Source organism: Oncorhynchus mykiss, chromosome 6 (assembly GCF_057628025.1).
Source record: "Oncorhynchus mykiss isolate SJ-2025 chromosome 6, ASM5762802v1, whole genome shotgun sequence".
NCBI lineage: Eukaryota > Metazoa > Chordata > Actinopteri > Salmoniformes > Salmonidae > Oncorhynchus > Oncorhynchus mykiss.
Genome location: NC_143027.1, coordinates 22,617,804 through 22,636,988, shown reverse-complemented (window position 1 = coordinate 22,636,988; position 19,185 = coordinate 22,617,804). Strand labels below are relative to the sequence as shown.

Genomic DNA, 19,185 nt, shown 5'->3' with positions numbered 1-19,185 from the left:
TTGTAATACACAAAGTAAGCACTTGAGATCGATACTGTTACTGACAGTTTAACATAACAGTCCAAAACTGCAAGCATACCACAATTCTAGATATAACAGCCAGACAGACATTTATCATGTCATGTAGCTTCTGGCTCTAGATAACTAATTGAACTACAGTTGGTTAGATGAAACATTCGTGTACACATTAAGTTTTATTGTAACAAAGAAACTTGTACACTAAGTTTAAAACATTTTTTTCCCCAGCAGAAAATAAAATGGTGATTAGATGCAAATTCCATGAGATAACAAGGTCATTTTCCATGAAGCAGTGGGGGCCCAAATTTACAAGCATTTTTTTTTTTAAACTTTTTGTTTGGTTTATTAAAAATGTAATTTCAAATCTCACGGATGTCTGTAAAACAATACAAATGAAAATCCAAAAAAATAATAATAATAATGGCCTCAAAATTCCCACCCTCCCCAACACCCTAAGATGTCTCTGCCCTACCCCAGCATAGACCACAAACATTGCAAGAACTGATAGGAATGAGCTAGTACTTTATCTGTTGACTTTACCACATTTTTTTTAGGGATCTACTCCCAACTGAACAAAAGTATAAAAACTGGAGGGGTCCACTAGTGCCAAGTCAACGCACCATGGCTTTTGTTAATTTAAATCGCACAACCGTTAACAGGAAGAACAATTTATAGAAATTGCCATTCATTTAACTACAAGATGGCATGCTTATTCTAGTAGTTCCCCCCCCTAGATGAATGTGGGAATTATTGTGGTTTGACAATTCAAAGGCAAGAATTTAACATTGTTTTAGAGGAGACAAAAATGAAACATGGCACAGACAGGAGAGGCTTCAGAATGAGGAAATGAAGCACAAAATAAAAGTAAGAAAATATGGGTGGATAACCAAATGGGGGGGGGGGGGGGTAGCAAAGGGTATTGGTAGATTATTTAACTTTCCGGTTTAATCATCTTCTCCATCATCCTAAACAAAAGGAAAGAAAAATCAATACTGTGCAAACAAATTTAGCTATTGAATATAGTGAATTGAGCGAATTAATATTTAGGGCATACCTCCCCATCATCTCCATCATCCTCCTCTTCATCTTCCTCCCCATCATCTTCATCACCCTCCTCATCAATGTCCTCAAGGCCTTCCTCATCGTCATCATCATCTTCACCTTCACCCTCCTCATCATCCATGTCAGGAACCTGCCAATCAAATTAGCCAATATTTTAACTGTACATCCTTTGTCTACATAGCAGACTTAAATCTCCTGGGTGACATTTACAGACAATAGATTAGACGTTTAATAGTCACATGTACAGGGTTGCTGTTGTAATTACAGGGTACAGTGGCAATCTTAAACTCAGAGCTCCAACAATGCAGGTCAAAGTGAAATAAAAACAAAAACACATTAACACTAACAGTACTAAACAATCAAAATGACACATCCAAAGAATTAACAATACAGTAGGTAGCACAACAGGCATAGAAGTCCCATTCAAAGTAAAGAGAACATTGATAAGAGGGAGGTGTTAGGCCGTGGAGACCACTCACCAGGTAGTACTGCAGGGGGTTTGGCCAGATGTCATCCTTGATAACCTCTCCCAGCTCATCTGCCCCAGCATCTGAGTGATCAGTGAACCAGGTGAAGAAGCTCTCTGGCTCTTCATGTTGCCTCTTCTTGCCGGCTTTGTTCTGTGTCTGGCTGGAGCGCTTTGTCAGGTCCTTCAGAGACAACATCAGAGGAATTACAAACCAGCTCGTTTTTGTTTGTTTTAAAGCAACGAGTTTGATTGCATAGCAAAACAAATGAAATACTGACCACAACTACCTGGCATGAAAACCAAAAGGCTCTGATCACTAAGGTACATACAACATTCAGGTAGTGTTTTGCCATTACGTTGAACAGACTTTTTAAAGAAAGTGACGCACTGGTTTCTGCCAAATGCCATGCATTAATAGACTGCAGTATTACCAAGCATTTGAAAATACTAACGTGAAATACCTTTCCCGATTTCCATTTGATTTCTGTCGACTTTGAGGATGGGTCTCCACTCTCGTTCAGATGGAACTCTTTGGAAAGGACTTTGTTTTCAAAGTATGGATTTTCATCGTAATACTGGAACACATCAATTTAATTGAGTACATTTTAAGGTACGCTATAAAGTCCAGACATTAATGCAATATCCTGTGAATGCTATATGATGGCAATCATTATCACTTACAAAATCTATTCTGTAGCCCGATTTGATATCTTCAAACTCTGTAACCTCCACCCTGGTCAGATAGTGAAGTGCCTCCTCATCTTCCTCCCCAAGAAGAGCAGAAACTGCAAGGACAAACAAGAAAACAAAGTCAGAATCTGAATATTCTAGGTTCCAGTGGTAAAATCCTGTGAGAGCCCAAAGGGATGTGCTGAAGCTCACCTTGTGGATGGTTGACGAATGTGGTGACCCAGAAGTTGGGGATTTTAGCAATCAGTTCTGATCTCTTCTGAAAGAACGGCTGACGGAGTTTATTGTATTTCTGTTCTACTTTCAATATCTCCTCACTTGCTTGCTCATTCAGTCTGGAGAAAAGAGATTGCACATCAAGCACCATTATCACACAGTTAAACACTTTAGTTTTTCTGATACATATACATTTTAACTTGACTGGCTTACCTGTCAATTTCGTTTTGAACTTCGTCGATGTGTTCAATAGCTTCCTGTTGCTCTTTTTCTATTAGGAAAAAAAAATCTATAATGTCAGAAAATATTGGAGACGATCGGTGCAGTGTATTGGTGTTCAATAGACGTCAAAATTAAAGAGTATCTACCAACTTCCTGCGCATTACCAACAAAGTATTAAAGATGCAACTTAACTGTAGCAAACAAAGTTACGAGCTAATGGTTTTGAAATAGACCCTCAAGCTGCTGCTCTCAGGACCATTGATGGAAAATCATTGCAAAAGGTTGCATGAGCTAATCACTAACGATTTGCAATCTGAAAAGGGGTGGAAATGTGATATAAATCTTAACCAACAAGTTAATTGCAATGCATGAGTTTTAGCAGCACCTTTTTTGTAACTAGCGATTTTATAGCAGCTTGCAAACGGCGTTTCCTGCTGGCTACAGTGAGGATGGCCGCGTGGTTTAAATGTGGGACCCCACACACTACACTATCTGCCTCCTTCCCCAACACTGTCTAATAGCTAGGTACGTGCGCATTGTATCGAGACTATGACCAAGTTAAACAAATAACCCTCCATTGTTACATCCGTTAAACTCTTCCAATGGGCTACTTCTCGAAAACTGTGGTTCACTATATGGTAGCTAACTACCGTTAGCCATGTTGCCAATTTCACATTCGCAAACTAGCTAGCTACGGCTAGCTTCATCATGGCGGATATGCACAACAACAAAGTAACACTAGGCCACCGTTATTTCATTCAACATAGAAAACACATTAATCCTCAGTCAACTGCACAAATACAGTCTTTAATAAACAAATGTTTTGCAATTGTATTTATAGTAGCAACAACTAGACTTGAGAACAAAAATACTTAACAGGACATTCATTGATTAGACAATTAGTTAGCCAGTTAAGAAATGTTGCTAGCTAGGTAACATGGCCTCCATCACCGGTCTAACGTAGTAGCGTTAACAGCTAGAGACAGAACTAACTACGCACTCAAGACAGACAATACTGACTGCATCCAAAACCGTCCAGATTCATAGTGAAAAGCCCACAGACGACAAATTACGGTTTGTGAACTATTTTACTTTAAAGTAGTAGATTCTGGTAGAACTAATAAAGGAAGTGAAAATGGCGGTGAACTGGAGGCCGCCATTCCTTACCGGAGGTCTCGTCCGCTCCGTCATGGTTTGAGTTCAGCTCCTTTTTACTCACTTTTGCCGCTGGTGCCGACATTTTTTTCGCAAGCTGTGAATAACAGACTTCGGGAAAGAATACTGAATTTGATTTTGTATTCTCCCCGAACAGGAGATTAGTATTTCTAAGTACGATGTCTGTGTGCTATAACAACGTGTGCAGCGCTCCTCCACACAATATAATGCGAGGAAGTCAAGCACATTTAGACACTCCACCAAGAAGCTCTAGCCCGCTCACGCGCTCCCTTTCATTACGAACGCGCCTCAGCAAATGGAACCGATTGGGCTCCGCCTCTCGAGAACAAGTCTGCATGCTGGGTTCTAGTGTTGCTTTCTCATAGGTGAGATTAACTTCGAAAAGGCGGGATTTGACATCAACAACGTCTTTGTAAAATGTTGAATGAATTTACATAATCACCTACATTAAAATGATCACAGCTAACAGTTTCACTTTTAAATAGGTCTATTTATTTTGTCGTCGCATTTGCCCTCCTACCGTACTGCAAAGGGAAATGTATTTGTTTCAGGTTATGTGGACATAGTTTATGATATATGATATAGTTTAAAAACAACCAATAACCCCTGCAAAAATCTTGGTGTCATTGGTAATGCGTTTTTTTTTTAAATAGGCCTAAAAGGAAACTATAAAATAGTTTACATCACTGCATCAATGTGTCATTACCATCGTGACAAGCAAATTACATGATAATAATGTTTTTTCAAACGTTTGTGTACTTGGTTACCATGGATATGAATAGCGACAGTGGAGAACATGGATGTCATGGAGGGAGACTCACATTACGAAATAGGATATAATTTAATCAAATTATGTTAAAAAAAATTAAATTACGTTTTAATTATGTGTATATAGGATACATTGTATGCTAGCAGTTCAACTGGAGCTAGCATGCTAGAATCCCAGCTATTTATAACCAAATACTGTACAAATGTAATTCCCACCACAGGTCATTACCACCACACAATGAACTGTGATGGTAAGGACAGAATGGGATGGTAATGACAAAATGTATCAGTTCATACATTTTTACTTACATTAAGACCTGAAAAGACACCCAAACTACACATATGATCATGGTTAAGTTGAAATTGAATACTTCTTTGCTAAATAAGACCACATTTTGTATTATGTTAGGTTGATTGAGGGATTTTGATGTCTATTTATGTGACTTACTATGGTTACTGACTTTAATTGTATAATGTTTTATTTTTCTATAAGATGCCTCCTAAATCAACCAAGGAGAGGACAAGGACATACACTATATATGCAAAAGTATGTGGACACCCCTTCAAATTAGTGGATTCGGCTATTTCACCCACACCCGTTGCTGAAAGGTGTATCAAATCTAGCACACAGCCATGCAATCTCAGTAGACAAAATTGGCAGTAGAATGGCCCGTACTGAAGAGCTCAGTGACTTTCAACTGGTACCCTTATAGGATGCCACCGTTCCAACAAGTCAGTTCATCAAATTTCTGCCCTATTAGAGCTGCCCCCTGGTCAACTGTAATTGCTGTTATTATGAAGTGGAAACATCTAGGAGCAACAATGGCTCAGTCGCCATGTGATAGACCACACAAGCTCACAGAATGGGACCACTGAGTGCTGAAGCGTGTAAAAATCGTGTCTTCGGTTGCTCACTACCAAGTTCCAAACTGCCTCTGGAAGCAAGGTCAGCACAATAACTGTTCGTTCGGGAGCTGGGTTTCCATGGCAGAACAGCCGCACACAAGCATAATATCACCATTCGCAATGCCAAGTGTCTGCTGGAGTAGCGTAAAGCTAGCTGCCATTGGACTCTGGAGCGTTCTCTGGAGTGATGAATCACGCTTCATCATCTGTCCGACGGGCGAATCTGAGTTTGGCGGATGCCATGAGAACGCTACCTGCCCAAATGCATAGAGCCAACTGTAAAGTTTGATGTAGGAGGAAAGTCCATGCAGCAATGTTCCAGCAATGTTCCAACATCTAGTGGAAAGCCTTCCAAGAATAAGGGAGGCTGTTATAACAGTAAAGGGGCGACCAACTCCATTTTAATGCCCATGATTTTGGAATTAAATGTTCGAAGAGCAGGTGTCCACATACTTTGGGTCATGTAGTGTATATTAACAAAACCAAACAAGATCCTTTAAGATACCAGGAGTATCTTTTAAGAAACAAAAAGAAAGATACCTCAAGAGAAAATAAAGTGGTAAACTGAAATCCATCTCACAACTTTTCCAGCGAGAAAAAAGAAAAAAAGGAGGCCATAGAAAATAAACCAAAGAATCAGATGATCAACTATCCAGAAAATAGTGGTTATGGAGTCATACCTGTCAAGGACCACATCACCACACTCACCCGAAGTCTTACAGCTTCAGAATGATGACCTATATGCCCCTCAACTCCACATTTATGTGATTGTTTTGGCCCATAGACCATAATAATTAAATAATCAGAAGCAGACAAAGCACAACCTTCCACTTACACCTGCACAGCACCACAGCCATCTCCTAGCTCAATACAGCCCATTGCAGACATACATGAGGGATTGATTTGAAAGTGGTGTGTTGTGAAATGTGATGAAGACCCTTACCCGGGTATTATGCAAGACGTTGATGCAGAGAGATGCGCTCTAGTCAAGTTTTGTGGGAGCCAACTAATTATTTTGGCCAATGAGAGAGGACATTGTGTTGTACCAACCAGAGAGAATGTGATTGGGCTTGTCCCTGAGCATCATCCAGTGACAAAATGGCATATGATGCTTGATGGCGCAGTCTGGGAGGAAATCTGCTCTCTTGTTAGCAATAGAGTGCGTTAAGGGCAAAACCTAATCTTGAGTAAGCACACACCTGTCTCATGAGTCTGAATCAATAGGCAGCAGCCAGTGAACAATAATTTGTTTAAGGTCAACCAGTGTTTCCAAACTTTACATGTATTTCTGCTTAATACATTGAATCCCAAAATGGTCTAAAAGATGCTTAAGTTATTGTGGCATGTATCTTTGTTTTTTGAGGTTCTGAAGGGTGTGTTCTACAGTTAAAAGAAAGTTAAAAGTTTACATACACCTTAGCCAAATACATTTAAACTCAGTTTTTCACAATTCCTGACATTTAATCCTGGTAAAAAGTCCCTGTCTTAGGTCAGTTAGGATCACCACTTTATTTTAAGAATGTGAAATGTCAGAATAATAGTAGAGAGAATTATTTATTTCTGCTGTTATTTCTTTCAGCACATTCCCAGTGGGTCAGAAGTTTACATACACTCAATTAGTATTTGGTAGCATTGCCTTTAAATTGTTTTAACTTGGGTCAAACGTTTCGGGTAGCCTTCCACAAGCTTTCCACAATAAGTTCGGTGAATTTTGGCCCATTCCTCCTGACAGAGCTGGTGTAACTGAGTCAGGTTTGTAGGCCTCCTTGCTCACACACGCTTTTTCAGTTCTGCCCACATATTTTCTATAAGATTGAGGTCAGGGCTTTGTGATGGCCACTCCAATACCTTGACTTTGTTGTCCTTAAGCCATTTTGCCACAACTTTGGAAGAATGCTTGGGGTCATTGTCCATTTGGAAGATCCATTTGCTACCAAGCTTTAACTTCCTGACTGATGTCTTGAGATGTTGCTTCAATATATCCACATAATGTTCCTGCCTCATGTTGCCATCTATTTTGTAAAGTGCACTAGTACCTCCTGCAGCAAAGCACCCACACAACAAGATGCTGCCACCCCCGTGCTTCACGGTTGGGATGTTGTTCTTCGGCTTGCAAGCGTCACCCTTTTTCTTCCAGACATAACAATGGTCATTATGGCCAAACAATTTTATTTTTGTTTCATCAGACCAGAGGACATTTACGACAATGCTAAGTCATTACCACAATGCTAAGTCATTACCATCACGGTACATATTCCTGAGGAAAAGTTGTGTTAAATTACAATTGATATTGATGATTTTCCCATATGTGAACCTTCATTTCTAAAATTATGTAAAATATTGATATTTTGATGTGGTAAATACATGTTTCTGAGTATCATCAATGCATATACGGACATTTAGACATGATGAATACATATAATTAAGAAATCTTCAAAATAGTAAAAAAAAACATGATTTAAAAAAAAAGTGAAATGTTATATTAACAATTTCTGTAATTTTCTTTTAAACTAAAATAGCACATCTTATGACGTGGTGGTGGTGACATTTTCCCTCTGGTATTTGGGGTAACCAATAAAAATAGTTATATTCTTAAATAGAATGGTCTCAGCCACTATTAGATCTTGTTCCAGACAGAGTGAAGAAAATATTCAGATAGATAAAAAGCAGTTAAAGAGGTTTCATTTTCAATAACATTTAACATCCAAAAGTGCCCGTATTTGCAAAATCAACCACATGATTGATGGTCCATAAAAAAAAAACATTTGGTCCCCGGCTGCCTTGCCAACGTTTATCTGAACATCATAATACATTGCTCGTTCTGTCACCCAGTGCTCATCAATCTTATCCCACACTTCTCCTAGCATAGTGTAAAAATTATAACATAACGCTATTTTATAAGTGCACATATTTTTACAATTATTACACTGCATGCATCCCATTTAAAACTGGACTTAAAGACATGTCCTTCTGCATAAAGAGCTGACTCCCAGGAGCGTTTGATGTATGTCCCAGGCGTTCCCCCATGCTGGAATGGGTTTAGAAAGGCTCTAGCTGGATGCTCTCTGCCTGTCCTGTGGAGAGCGTCTCTGTGTTTGTCTTTGGTTGGTGACAGAGGGGAACATGTGGTTCTGCGCTGGCCAATGCTGAGCCTGGACAGGGACATCAGCACTCACAGACTAACAGCAGTGTTGGCACAGCAGAGGGATCCCTGCCACCCCTGCAGGAAGCCTACACAGGAAAAACACAGTGAGAGAGAGAGAGAGAGAGAGAGAGAGAGAGGGAGGGGTGAGAGAGTGATTAGTAACAGAAAGAAGAGGAGAACAGGATGCAGTGGAAGAGGGATTTTGCAGAGCAGTCAGCAGAGAGGTGAAAACAAACACAAGGAAAGACTGCTGTGTGACCAGATTCACAAGATGTAAAGCAGCTTCAGGAGGAACCCTGCCTGCTTGTTTGCCACTGATGCTCTGCAACAACAACAGCAGAGGACTTGTTGTATTTTCAAGGATAGTGAAGGTGGAAAGGTGCAATGTGAGAAGCCCTCCTGTGGCCAAGAGGATGACAAATTAGCCCTTATTCAGCAAGGAGAGACAGGAGTGCTCCGAGGTTAGTGAAGTGCATGGTCATACTACTGTTTTCACCTGGTTTAGGCATGTTTGTATTATTATTTTTAGCTCATACAGACCTTTTTTTCAGATTGGACACTGGCAGAGCTGAGACTTACACAGATGCCTCTTGTTTTTCAGTTTCTCATTCACCACTATTTTATGAGTCAGACAGACTATCAGAGTATTTATTTTCTTGGATCAATAAACATAGAGCAGGTTTTGTTCAGGTGTACTGTACTGGACTGGGTGTGTTTCCGCATCATTGTGTTAGTGTTATTATCACTTTCCAGGATCTGGAGATGCTGTCTACAGCTCAGCAGATGCTGCAGGACAGCCGTTCCAAGATCGAGCTGATCCGAATGCAGATTATCAAAGTCACCCAGACTGGTGTTGGGGATGGGAGCAGCAACCATGACAGCACCAATCATGGAGGTCAGAGCTTTATGGTACAGTTTAGTTAGGTGATCATGGTTACAATATACAGTTAACTCAATCCACATCTTTGCACAGAATTGAAAATGCTATCAGGATTGAACTGCCATCAGATAGGTTACTGTCTTGTATCTTACTATAATTTGTTAGGTACAGTGCATTCGAAAAGTATTCAGACCCCTTTACTTTTCCCACATTTTGATACATTACAGCCTTATTCTAAAATTGATTAAATACATGTTTTTATTCATCAATCTACACACAATATCCAATAATGACTAAGTGAAAACAGGTTTTTTGATTTTTTTTTCAAATTATTAAAAATAAAAAACAGAAATACCTTATTTACATAAGTATTCAGACCCTTTGCTATGAGACTCGAAATTGAGCTCAGGTGCATCCTGTTTCCATTGATCAACCTTGAGATGTTTCTACAACTTGATTGATCCACCTGTGGTAAATTAAATTGATTGGACATGATTTGGAAAGACACATATCTGTCTATATAAGGTCCCACAGTTGACAGTGCATGTCAGAGCCAAAACCAAGCCATGAGGTCTAAAGGAATTGTCTGTAGAGTCAGAATTGTGTCAAGGCACAGACCTCCCCAAGAACATAGTGGCCTCCATCATTCTTAAGTGGAAGTAGTTTGGAACCACCAAGACTTCCTAGAGCTGGCCGCCAGGCCAAACTGAGCAATCGGGGGAGAAGGGAGGTGACCAAGAATCCGATGGTCACTCTAACAGAGCTCCACAGTTTCTCAGTGGAGATGGGGAAAACCTTCCAAAAGGACAACCATTTCTGCAGCGCCAATCAGGCCTTTACAGTATTAGTGGCCAGATGGAAGCCATTCCTCAGTAAAAGGCACATGACAGCCCACTTGCACTTTACCAAAAGGCACCTAAAACACTCTCAGACAATGAGAAACAAGATTCTTTGGTCTGATGAAACCAAGATTGAATGCCAAGCGTCACGTCTGGAGGAAACAAGGCACCGCTCATTACCTGACCAATACCATCCCTATGGTGAAGCATGATGGTGGCAGCATCATGCTGTGGGAATGTTTTTCAGCGGCAGGGTATGATAGACTAGTCAGGATCTAGGGAAAGATGAACAAAGAAAAGTACAGAGAGATCCTTGATGAAAACCTGCTTCAGGACCTCAGACTGGGGTGAAGGTTCACCTTCCAACAGGACATAGACCCTAAGCACACAGCCAAGACAATGAAGGAATGGCTTTGGGACAAGTCTCTCAATGTCCTTGAGTGGCCCAGCCAGAGCCCAGACTTGAACCTGATCGAACATCTCCGGAGAGACCTGAAAATAGCTGTGCCATGACGCTCCCCATCCAACCTGGCAGAGCTTGAGAGGACCTGCAGAGAAGAATGCGAGAAACTCCCCAAATACAGGTGTGCCAAGCCTGTAGCATCATACCCAAGAAGACACAAGGCTGTAATGCTGCCAAAGGTGCTTCAACAAAGTACTCAATAAAGGGTCTGAATACTTATTGTAAATGTGATATTTCAGTGTTTTATTTTTGATTAATTTGCAATCATTTCTAAAGGCCTGTTTTTGCTGTGTGTAGATTGATGAGGAAAAAAACAACAATTTAATCAATTTTAGAATAATGCTGTAACATAAGAAAATGTGGAAAAAGCGAAGATGTCTGAATGCTTTCCGATGCTCTGTAGTTCCCGTGTTTGTTTTGCTTGCTATTTTATATGCTGGTAGGATTATGAAAAATGTAAGATCACTGAAAATGACAACTGTATTACCTATATGAGGATATATCATAATGCTTTCTCCATGCAGTCTAAGTCTGAACTTGGCCTGTTTTCTCATGCATCTTTGATCCAGAAGGAAGTACCCCAGTGGGTGTAAATCCCCTGGACATCCATGTGTTTGAGTTAAAACACTATGTCCAGAGAGAGACAGAGGTGGTGAAGGTGGCCAGGGATGTGGTGAAGCAGCTTGAGGAGCTGCCATCCCAGGACCAATTGGCCCTGGCTGAGGTGGGCTAGCTAGAATGTATCTATAAACTATTTTTTATTGTTTTACAATTCTATTTGAAAACATTCTAAAAACAACCTACAAACTTAGTATAATTTCAGAGGGACTAATGAATATTTTGCACAATTAGTTAGTTTGAGAGTGGAAAGAGTCTTGGTTGGAACATTTGTTTTTGTGCCTATGCTATGCATGTATGGGAAAATGCATAAATCTCTCTACCAGGCCCGGTCCCGTGTGCAAGACTCTTCTCAGAAGCTAGATCTTCTGCGACTTTCTCTGGAGCACCGCCTGGGGGAGTCATCTCAGGAGGCTCTCCGGGAGCCTGTCACCAAGCAGGGGCTCCCTACAGTATACCCACCCCCTGAGGGACAACCGCAAAATTGCCTACTTTGCTCCTTCCCCTCCTCCACCTCCTCATCCTTTCTCAAGCCTGCCTCCCTAACAGGTAACTACTATCTTCAAACCTTACAGGTATGTTATGTCTGTTTATGGATCTGATGTAAAAGCAGAATGATAATGTTTATTTTAAGGCCTGTTCTCCTGATGCATGTAATATTTTACAGGCACACTTGAGGTCATGCTTCTGGGATGTGAGGACTTGCTGAAATCACTGCCAGGACGAGGCCAAATAACCAGTGGATCTTCTTCTCCGGAGAGCCCACCAGATTTCAATGTCAACAGCCAACCTGATCACACAGAAAACCTCTCCTGTAAGTCCCCATATAAAGGACCTTAGCCCTACACAGCTCTTTAGTGTTAGATTCAACATCCACTACCTCCTCGTCTGCAGGGGAGTGTACTGCGTCTGTATGGTATTAGGGTTAGTGCCCAGAGGGCCAGTGACTTTGTGTTGAAGCTATGGTTGTTGCATTTGAATATCCCAAGTACTGCACCTGTAGAACCATCTCTACTAAATGTTATTGTAGTCATGGAAGTACAGTATAGGACAGTAATATCAGACTTTCTGTCTGGCAGTGGAGATAAGTGCAGTGTTGAAACTGGATAACAGAGTGGTGGGTCGTACCCACTGGAGACCTTTGAGCAAGCAGGCCTGGAGACAAAGCTTCAGCATCCAACTGGAGCGGGTAAGTAGTGGCAATGAAGTGGGAAATTGATACAACCAGTTGAAGTGGGAGAGGTGACTGGTTGAGGCATAGTTCTTTTAACTGAACACCAGGAGGAACCATTGTACTTCACATAACTGGTTGTATGGGAACTCTATGGAATTGTTGTACATAGTCTGAAAGTGTCTGTATTGGCAAAATACCATATAGTTTCTCAGTTGGTAGATTGCACATGCACCTTTGTGCCCCCACAGTCTCGGGAGCTAGAGATTGGGATCTACTGGCAAGACTGGAGGGTGATGTGTGCAGTCAAGTACCTGCGCCTGGAAGAGTTCCTGGACAACCAACGACATACCCTGTGTTTGTGCCTAGAGCCCCAGGGAACACTCTTCACTGAGGTCTGATTCCTTTATATTTCTGAATGTGAGATGGCTTTGCCAGAGTTCGGTCTATCAACCAGATACCCATATGTAACAAGCTACTTGTTTTTCTGGTGGCTTTGCAGATTACGTTTGTCAACCCTGTGATTGAGCGCCAACCCAAACTAAGGCGTCAGAGGTGCATTTTCACAAAAGAAAAAGGTACTGTATGTAACCTGGCTGTGGTCACAGATCAAATAGACCTACTCATGTTACTGTTGATGATAAGTGTTGATGGGTGTTCCTGTCCCTCCACTCAGGGAAGAACTTCCTTCGTGCTGCCCAGATGAACATGAACTTTGCCACATGGGGTCATCTGATGATGAGTGTCCTGCCTCAATGTTCCTTTACCACTTTGAGTCCGTCTACTTCCTCTGATGTTGTGGTCAACCCCTCACCTTCTACCAATAAGGCCACTCGGTCAACCCCCCTACTGCCAGGGTGAGAAATTACACATAGCTGCCCATGGAAACAGTAGAAATAGTCAAATAAGTATTTTGTGTAGTGTATTTATAAGAATATTTGGTTATGGGAGTATATGTAATATCTTTATCATTGCATGATTTCCCTGAATATATGACCATCACTGTGTTTCTCTATATCTGCAGTGAAGTGCCGGTGATTAGTCTTAACATAAGTGAGGAGCGTTTAGCATTTAAAACGTTTAGCGTTGACCAAGGAAGAAACATCCCCAACACGGTGTCAACAGCACAGAAAACACCACCTATGCCTACTCTGACAGAAAAAGAGGTAAACATCCATACCAGCTCCACTAAACATAAAATGGTGGTTCCAGTCTATTGTCATCTTGTTAAAGTAGAGTGCATAAAGTGCATTGGTAGACTTGCTATTTGAATAAATGACTGGCCTTGATTGCTTCATGATTCTACCTTCGTAGCATATCCGTCCGTCTCTTTTCAGTCCTCCGTTGAAAACTACACAGAGAGAACAAGGATGCAGATGGAAGACTTCAAATGTATCTCTGTCTTGGGAAGAGGACACTTTGGAAAGGTCCAGACTTTTTTGCCAACACAACATTATTTTACAGCACTATATGATTTTGCACAGCCCACTGCTTCATGTACGCCAATGTTCACCCTATCCAGGTACTTCTAGCTGAGTTGAAGAAGACAGGAAAACTCTATGCCATTAAAGCCTTGAAGAAGAGGGATATTGTAACCCGTGATGAAGTGGACAGGTTAATGTTCTTTATTGGGACATATACTATACAATGAATAGCCTTGCTCACCTTACACAAATACATTAGTGATACCCACAGATAATAACTTATTTACAGTAAGAAATGCTCTTTCTGATGCCTTCACAGTCTTATGTGTGAGAGGAGGATCTTCGAGATGATCAATGCATCGAGGCACCCTTTCCTGGTCAACCTGCACGGCTGTTTCCAGACCAGTGAGCATGTTTGTTTTGTCATGGAGTACTCACCAGGAGGAGACCTCATGATTCACATCCATAATAACGTCTTCTCTGAGTTGCAGACCAGGTGAGTTTTACCCGACAAGCTCACACACACATACACACACACACACACACACACACACACACACACATACACACACACACACACACACATACACACACACACACACACACACATACACACACACACACACACATACACACACACACACACACACACATACACACACACACACATGCACGTGCCATTAAAAAAACATTTGGACAGTGCAAATGTGTATTTTCTTTGTGTTACAGGTTCTACTCAGCCTGTGTTTTGCTGGGTCTAGAGTTCCTGCATCTGAATAAGATAGTTTATCGGTGAGTCGTGTCTATGAGTCATATTAACTAGCACTTAATACAGCTCTGGCTACAGCTTATTTCATTTGCATGTGTTTTTCATAGAGATTTGAAGTTAGACAACTTGCTGATGGATGCAGACGGATTTGTTAAAATCACAGACTTTGGACTTTGTAAAGAAGGTAAAATTATGGTTTATTATATCTTACGACAGGGTTTGTGGTTATGTGTGGAAATTACATATGACAAATTGTATGTGTGTGAGCATTTAGTTAAATGCTGCTCCATCTGTTGTTGTACTGGCAGGGATGGGGCATGGCGACCGGACATCAACATTCTGTGGAACCCCAGAGTTCCTGGCGCCTGAGGTGCTTACTGATGATAACTACACACGAGCTGTGGACTGGTGGGGCATGGGCGTCCTTATCTTTGAGATGCTTGTGGGAGAAGTAAGTCATCAACAGACCAGAAACACACTCCATAAAACACAGTCATATATTTTTGTAAACAACAACAACAAAAACAGTCACAAATCAATAATAACAGTACAAATACACAGAAATGTAAAGCTTTATAGTTTCAATGACTGGTGGTCATATATCAGACTAAAGGCTTCCCCCTCTCCATCTTGTGCCAGTCTCCATTCCCAGGAGAAGATGAAGAGGAGGTGTTTGACAGCATAGTCAATGATGATGTTCAGTATCCTGGATGCCTCTCTCCAGACTCCATCTCCATCATTCAAAAGGTAACAACCTCCCCTTTCTCTGCTCATTCTGTCTCTCATATTTTTATATATTCGGAAACCGTTCAGAAATAGTTTTGTTTTGAAAATATCCGTGTTTGAACCATCCCCCTGTCTGTGCATGCTGATCCCTAATCAAACCCCTCCTCCCTGCAGCTTCTTAAGAGGAATCCAGAGAAAAGGCTGGGAGCCGGAGAAGGGGACGCAAATGAAGTCAAGGAAGAGAAATTCTTCAAGGTTATTTAGTTTAAATAAAATCATTTTCAATCAATGCTTTTAGATATACTGTAAATGCATCAACCTTATCTTTGAGATGCTTGTAGGAAAATAACTTATATTTTGCAATTTAACCCATATGCACTGTATCTATTTGACAAACAGACTATAGACTGGGATGCACTGCTAGCTAAAAAAGTGAAACCTCCGTTCCTGCCAAAAATTAAGGAGTCTGTGGATGTCAGTAACTTTGACAGCGAGTTCACGAGTCTCCAGCCGATCCTGTCACCTCCTCCCGTGTCCTGCAGCCTCTCCCCTGAGCAGCAGGAGGCCTTCGCAGATTTTGACTTCTCAGCCCTGCATGGATGAAGCAATCAGAGACCAGGGTTGCATCCAGCTCATGAAACGGTTGCATGAACAGTTCCATAGCACAACCTTTTCATAACTGACAATAACTGAATGTAGCTCGCCCCAACGGTACATGTAGATGAGGCGAACTGTCCTCACTGCCATCAAAAGCCATCATCAACAAACTCAACCAAGCAGGATATGGGATATGTGCAGGTAGAAAGTAGAAATTTGAATGCAACCCTGGTATTTCTGTGCCATGAATTAGTCTGACGGCCAGGTTCTATGACTGTTTCATTGTTTATAGTACCCAGTGATATCCAAACATTAACACTAGTGTGTAATGCTCTGGATTTCACTCAAATACAATTGGCTGCCATCTACGAAACATAACAGATTTGATGAGCGGTCTAATGTGGACAGAATTTGAGCATGCTTTGTGGCCTTTGCTTATTTTGCTATTATCAGATAACTGTTCCCTTTAGAGAGGTACACGCTGCCATTTCTATGCATCACTGTGAGAGGCTTTGCCCACTGCCTTGACTGAGCAAATGAAAAAGGCTATTTATTCCTGTTACAATGTCTTTTCAAAATGTTGTTCTGTGTGAAGATGAAAAATTCCATGTTCTCATATCTGGGTCCAGTCATTCCCTACCAATGTGTGTTTAACTACTAACTCCTACTAACATATCTACTTTCTACCTACCAGCCAATTTATTATTTTTAGTGTGACTAAAATGTGCATGGCACACTTGTTGTGAACTTAGTTTTATGTAGACATTTTCATGAGAGAAGCCATTAAATAAGGTAGCCATATTTATGAATAAACCAATATTGTGGGATTGAGCACTTAATGCAATAACGAGTGAGATTGTGAAGTGAGAGGCTGATAGTTGATTATGATAGAAATAGTATTTATTTTGCTATTAAAACGATTCAATAGTTGCTGCTAATAATTATGCATTACTGTATGAATGTATGTGGATTACCACAAAGAAATGTATATGAGACAAAATGAATGCATATTCATTGAAATCATTAGTGTTTTATTGTGTTGTCTATGTCAATAAATACAAAAATATGAATACATTATTTCCAATTAATGAAAGAGTGAAAAGTTTTATCAAAGAATACAGGTAAAAATTCCGACGTTTCAACATATTATAAAACAGAGTACTAAAGCTAATGCATAACATTTTTGATCAACACCTTTCAATATTACAGTACATCATTAGTTCAACATGGAAAATAGCATACTCAATGACTCACGATAAACTGTCACTCAGTTAAACAAAACAATAAGAAATACCTAGGACCATGTATTACATAAATATCAAAACATTAGGCAACTTCAACTTTGCAAAAAATCTAAATTATGGGGGAAGCAGAATGGAAGGCCTACGCGGTGCCACAACCCTGGCTTAATCCTATAGCCTGGTATGGGCATGTTGTCTGTAGAGTGAGGTCAGACGTGATTGTGGCTCCCTCTGTAGTACACCTGCTCCCACACCACAGTTCGGCACATGCAGAAGAAGTCCCAAAGATTACAGAGAATGCCACGATCAAAGGGGTTCTCCTCGTCACTGTAGCTTTTCAGGTAGGTGATCCGGTGGCGGGACATGAACTCCCAGGTGGTGGAGTTGATGGAGATCAGATAGAGGTGGCAGCCCAGGAGCAGGACCACCACCAAGGACAACACACCTACAACACACAGCGCTGCCAGCAAAAACCCATTCACAATGAGCCACAGTTTCCAAGTGCCAGAAGAATGGAAACCTGACCTGAAAGACAGAGTACATCAAATGATATTGACATCAATAATACAACAAGGGAACTATTGCGTATGTGGGACAAATAGTATTTAATCTACATCGCAATAATAATACCTCATAGCTACTTTCATCAGGTTAAATCACCCACACTCACCAAGCAATCTGCAATGCCCAGAGTAGAGCAAGCAGCTGAACAGCCAGATAGATGATGAAACAGCGGTGGTTTCTCTCACCCACACAATTCTCTATCCACGGACAGTGATGGTCAAACCGTCGCACACAATGTTTGCAGGCCTGGCAGTGCTTAGCTCTCATGGGCTGCTGCTTGAGACAAAGAGGAGAGAACAAGGAGTCATACATACTAACATCACCATAGCACACCCCCAATATGTAATCTCATCTGTGATCCAAGATTGTAGTTATTAAGTTATTAATGATCTAACTGCAACTGGATGGTATTCTTCCTGCTGTCCTACCTGTAGCAGACAGTAGCCACACCGGCGCAGGCGAGGTATGGGGTTTTGAGGGATCATCTCCTCCAATTCTTCACCTGAGCCCTGGGCATACTCACACATTCAAAGACAAATATAATGTAACATCAGTATGGAATACATCTTATCAGAAGGGGTTTTGGGGGAGGGTTGGGGGTTAAGGCTCACCTTGACACTGTCAGAAAGAACAAAGCCCGGGTCCATTAGAGAGACAGTGAAATACAGCATCACTGACAGCAGGACTAGCAAGGAAAACACTACAGGCTGCATCAACTCTCCATTCTCCCTTTGTCTTCGGAGATCTTAACAGGCAAAATATAAACTTACTTAAACACCACATAAATCCAACACGTGGGAGGTTGTTGTTAAAATTACTATTGTATTCGCTGTGACTAAAATATATGGCTGAGAGCAACCACTTTATCTAGCCTGCAAGCTATCAAGAGTATTGTTTTCATAATGTGACAGTCTCCAGTCTGTGTTGCCTGGTAAGCTAACGTTAGCTAACTAAATGGCTAATTAATATGATTCGCCTCGAAGAGAAGCTAACTTACCGGTGTCATGTAAGAATAGTATCAGTGTAATAACCCATGTTAGGAGGACATGTGTGGTCCTAATTAGAAAACCAGATCGAAACACGTTTTTAAACATCGTTGCATGATTGAACGAACACTAGCTAGTTTTATTTGCAACTTCCTGTTTTGGTACTGCATGTCGTTTGTGTCAAACTTAGTACTGAACTCAATGGGAGGAAAGGTTGGTGTCAACTCTAAAACCG

The 19,185-nt window shown here is 41.0% G+C and overlaps 3 protein-coding genes across 10 annotated transcripts; 1 reads left to right on the top strand and 2 right to left on the bottom strand.

Moving 5' to 3' along the window:
* Positions 1-175: 175 nt before the first annotated feature.
* LOC110525504 (protein SET) lies at positions 176-4,232 on the bottom strand. The gene is made up of 8 exons (XM_021605673.3): positions 3,845-4,232; positions 2,669-2,726; positions 2,432-2,574; positions 2,231-2,334; positions 2,011-2,124; positions 1,560-1,730; positions 1,073-1,210; positions 176-983 (listed from the first exon to the last, which is right to left on the bottom strand). The coding sequence occupies exons 1-8, from the start codon at positions 3,915-3,917 to the stop codon at positions 963-965; spliced, it is 822 nt and encodes a 273-aa protein (XP_021461348.1). The 5' UTR covers positions 3,918-4,232; the 3' UTR covers positions 176-962.
* A 4,449-nt stretch (positions 4,233-8,681) lies between these two features.
* On the top strand, positions 8,682-17,230 carry LOC110525501 (serine/threonine-protein kinase N2). Its single transcript, XM_021605656.3, has 19 exons — positions 8,682-9,133; positions 9,426-9,567; positions 11,424-11,578; positions 11,799-12,021; positions 12,140-12,286; positions 12,552-12,661; positions 12,895-13,038; positions 13,146-13,221; positions 13,320-13,500; positions 13,668-13,809; positions 13,981-14,070; positions 14,166-14,257; positions 14,387-14,563; positions 14,797-14,859; positions 14,944-15,020; positions 15,145-15,287; positions 15,476-15,583; positions 15,737-15,817; positions 15,962-17,230. Exons 2-19 carry the CDS (start codon positions 9,435-9,437, stop codon positions 16,163-16,165), a joined length of 2,346 nt encoding a protein of 781 aa, XP_021461331.3. The 5' UTR covers positions 8,682-9,133; positions 9,426-9,434; the 3' UTR covers positions 16,166-17,230.
* LOC110525502 (palmitoyltransferase ZDHHC12-B) lies at positions 17,174-19,144 on the bottom strand. Of its 8 annotated transcripts, none has more exons than XM_021605658.3 (5): positions 18,962-19,144; positions 18,576-18,709; positions 18,393-18,482; positions 18,071-18,240; positions 17,174-17,925 (listed from the first exon to the last, which is right to left on the bottom strand). In XM_021605658.3, the coding sequence occupies exons 1-5, from the start codon at positions 19,056-19,058 to the stop codon at positions 17,610-17,612; spliced, it is 807 nt and encodes a 268-aa protein (XP_021461333.1). In that variant the 5' UTR covers positions 19,059-19,144; the 3' UTR covers positions 17,174-17,609. The 8 variants fall into 8 exon arrangements, with proteins under 8 accessions (XP_021461333.1, XP_021461335.1, XP_021461334.1 ...); XM_021605660.3 differs by having other exon boundaries at positions 18,393-18,473; XM_021605659.3 differs by having other exon boundaries at positions 18,071-18,237; positions 18,962-19,143.
* Between the last annotated feature and the right edge of the window lie 41 nt (positions 19,145-19,185).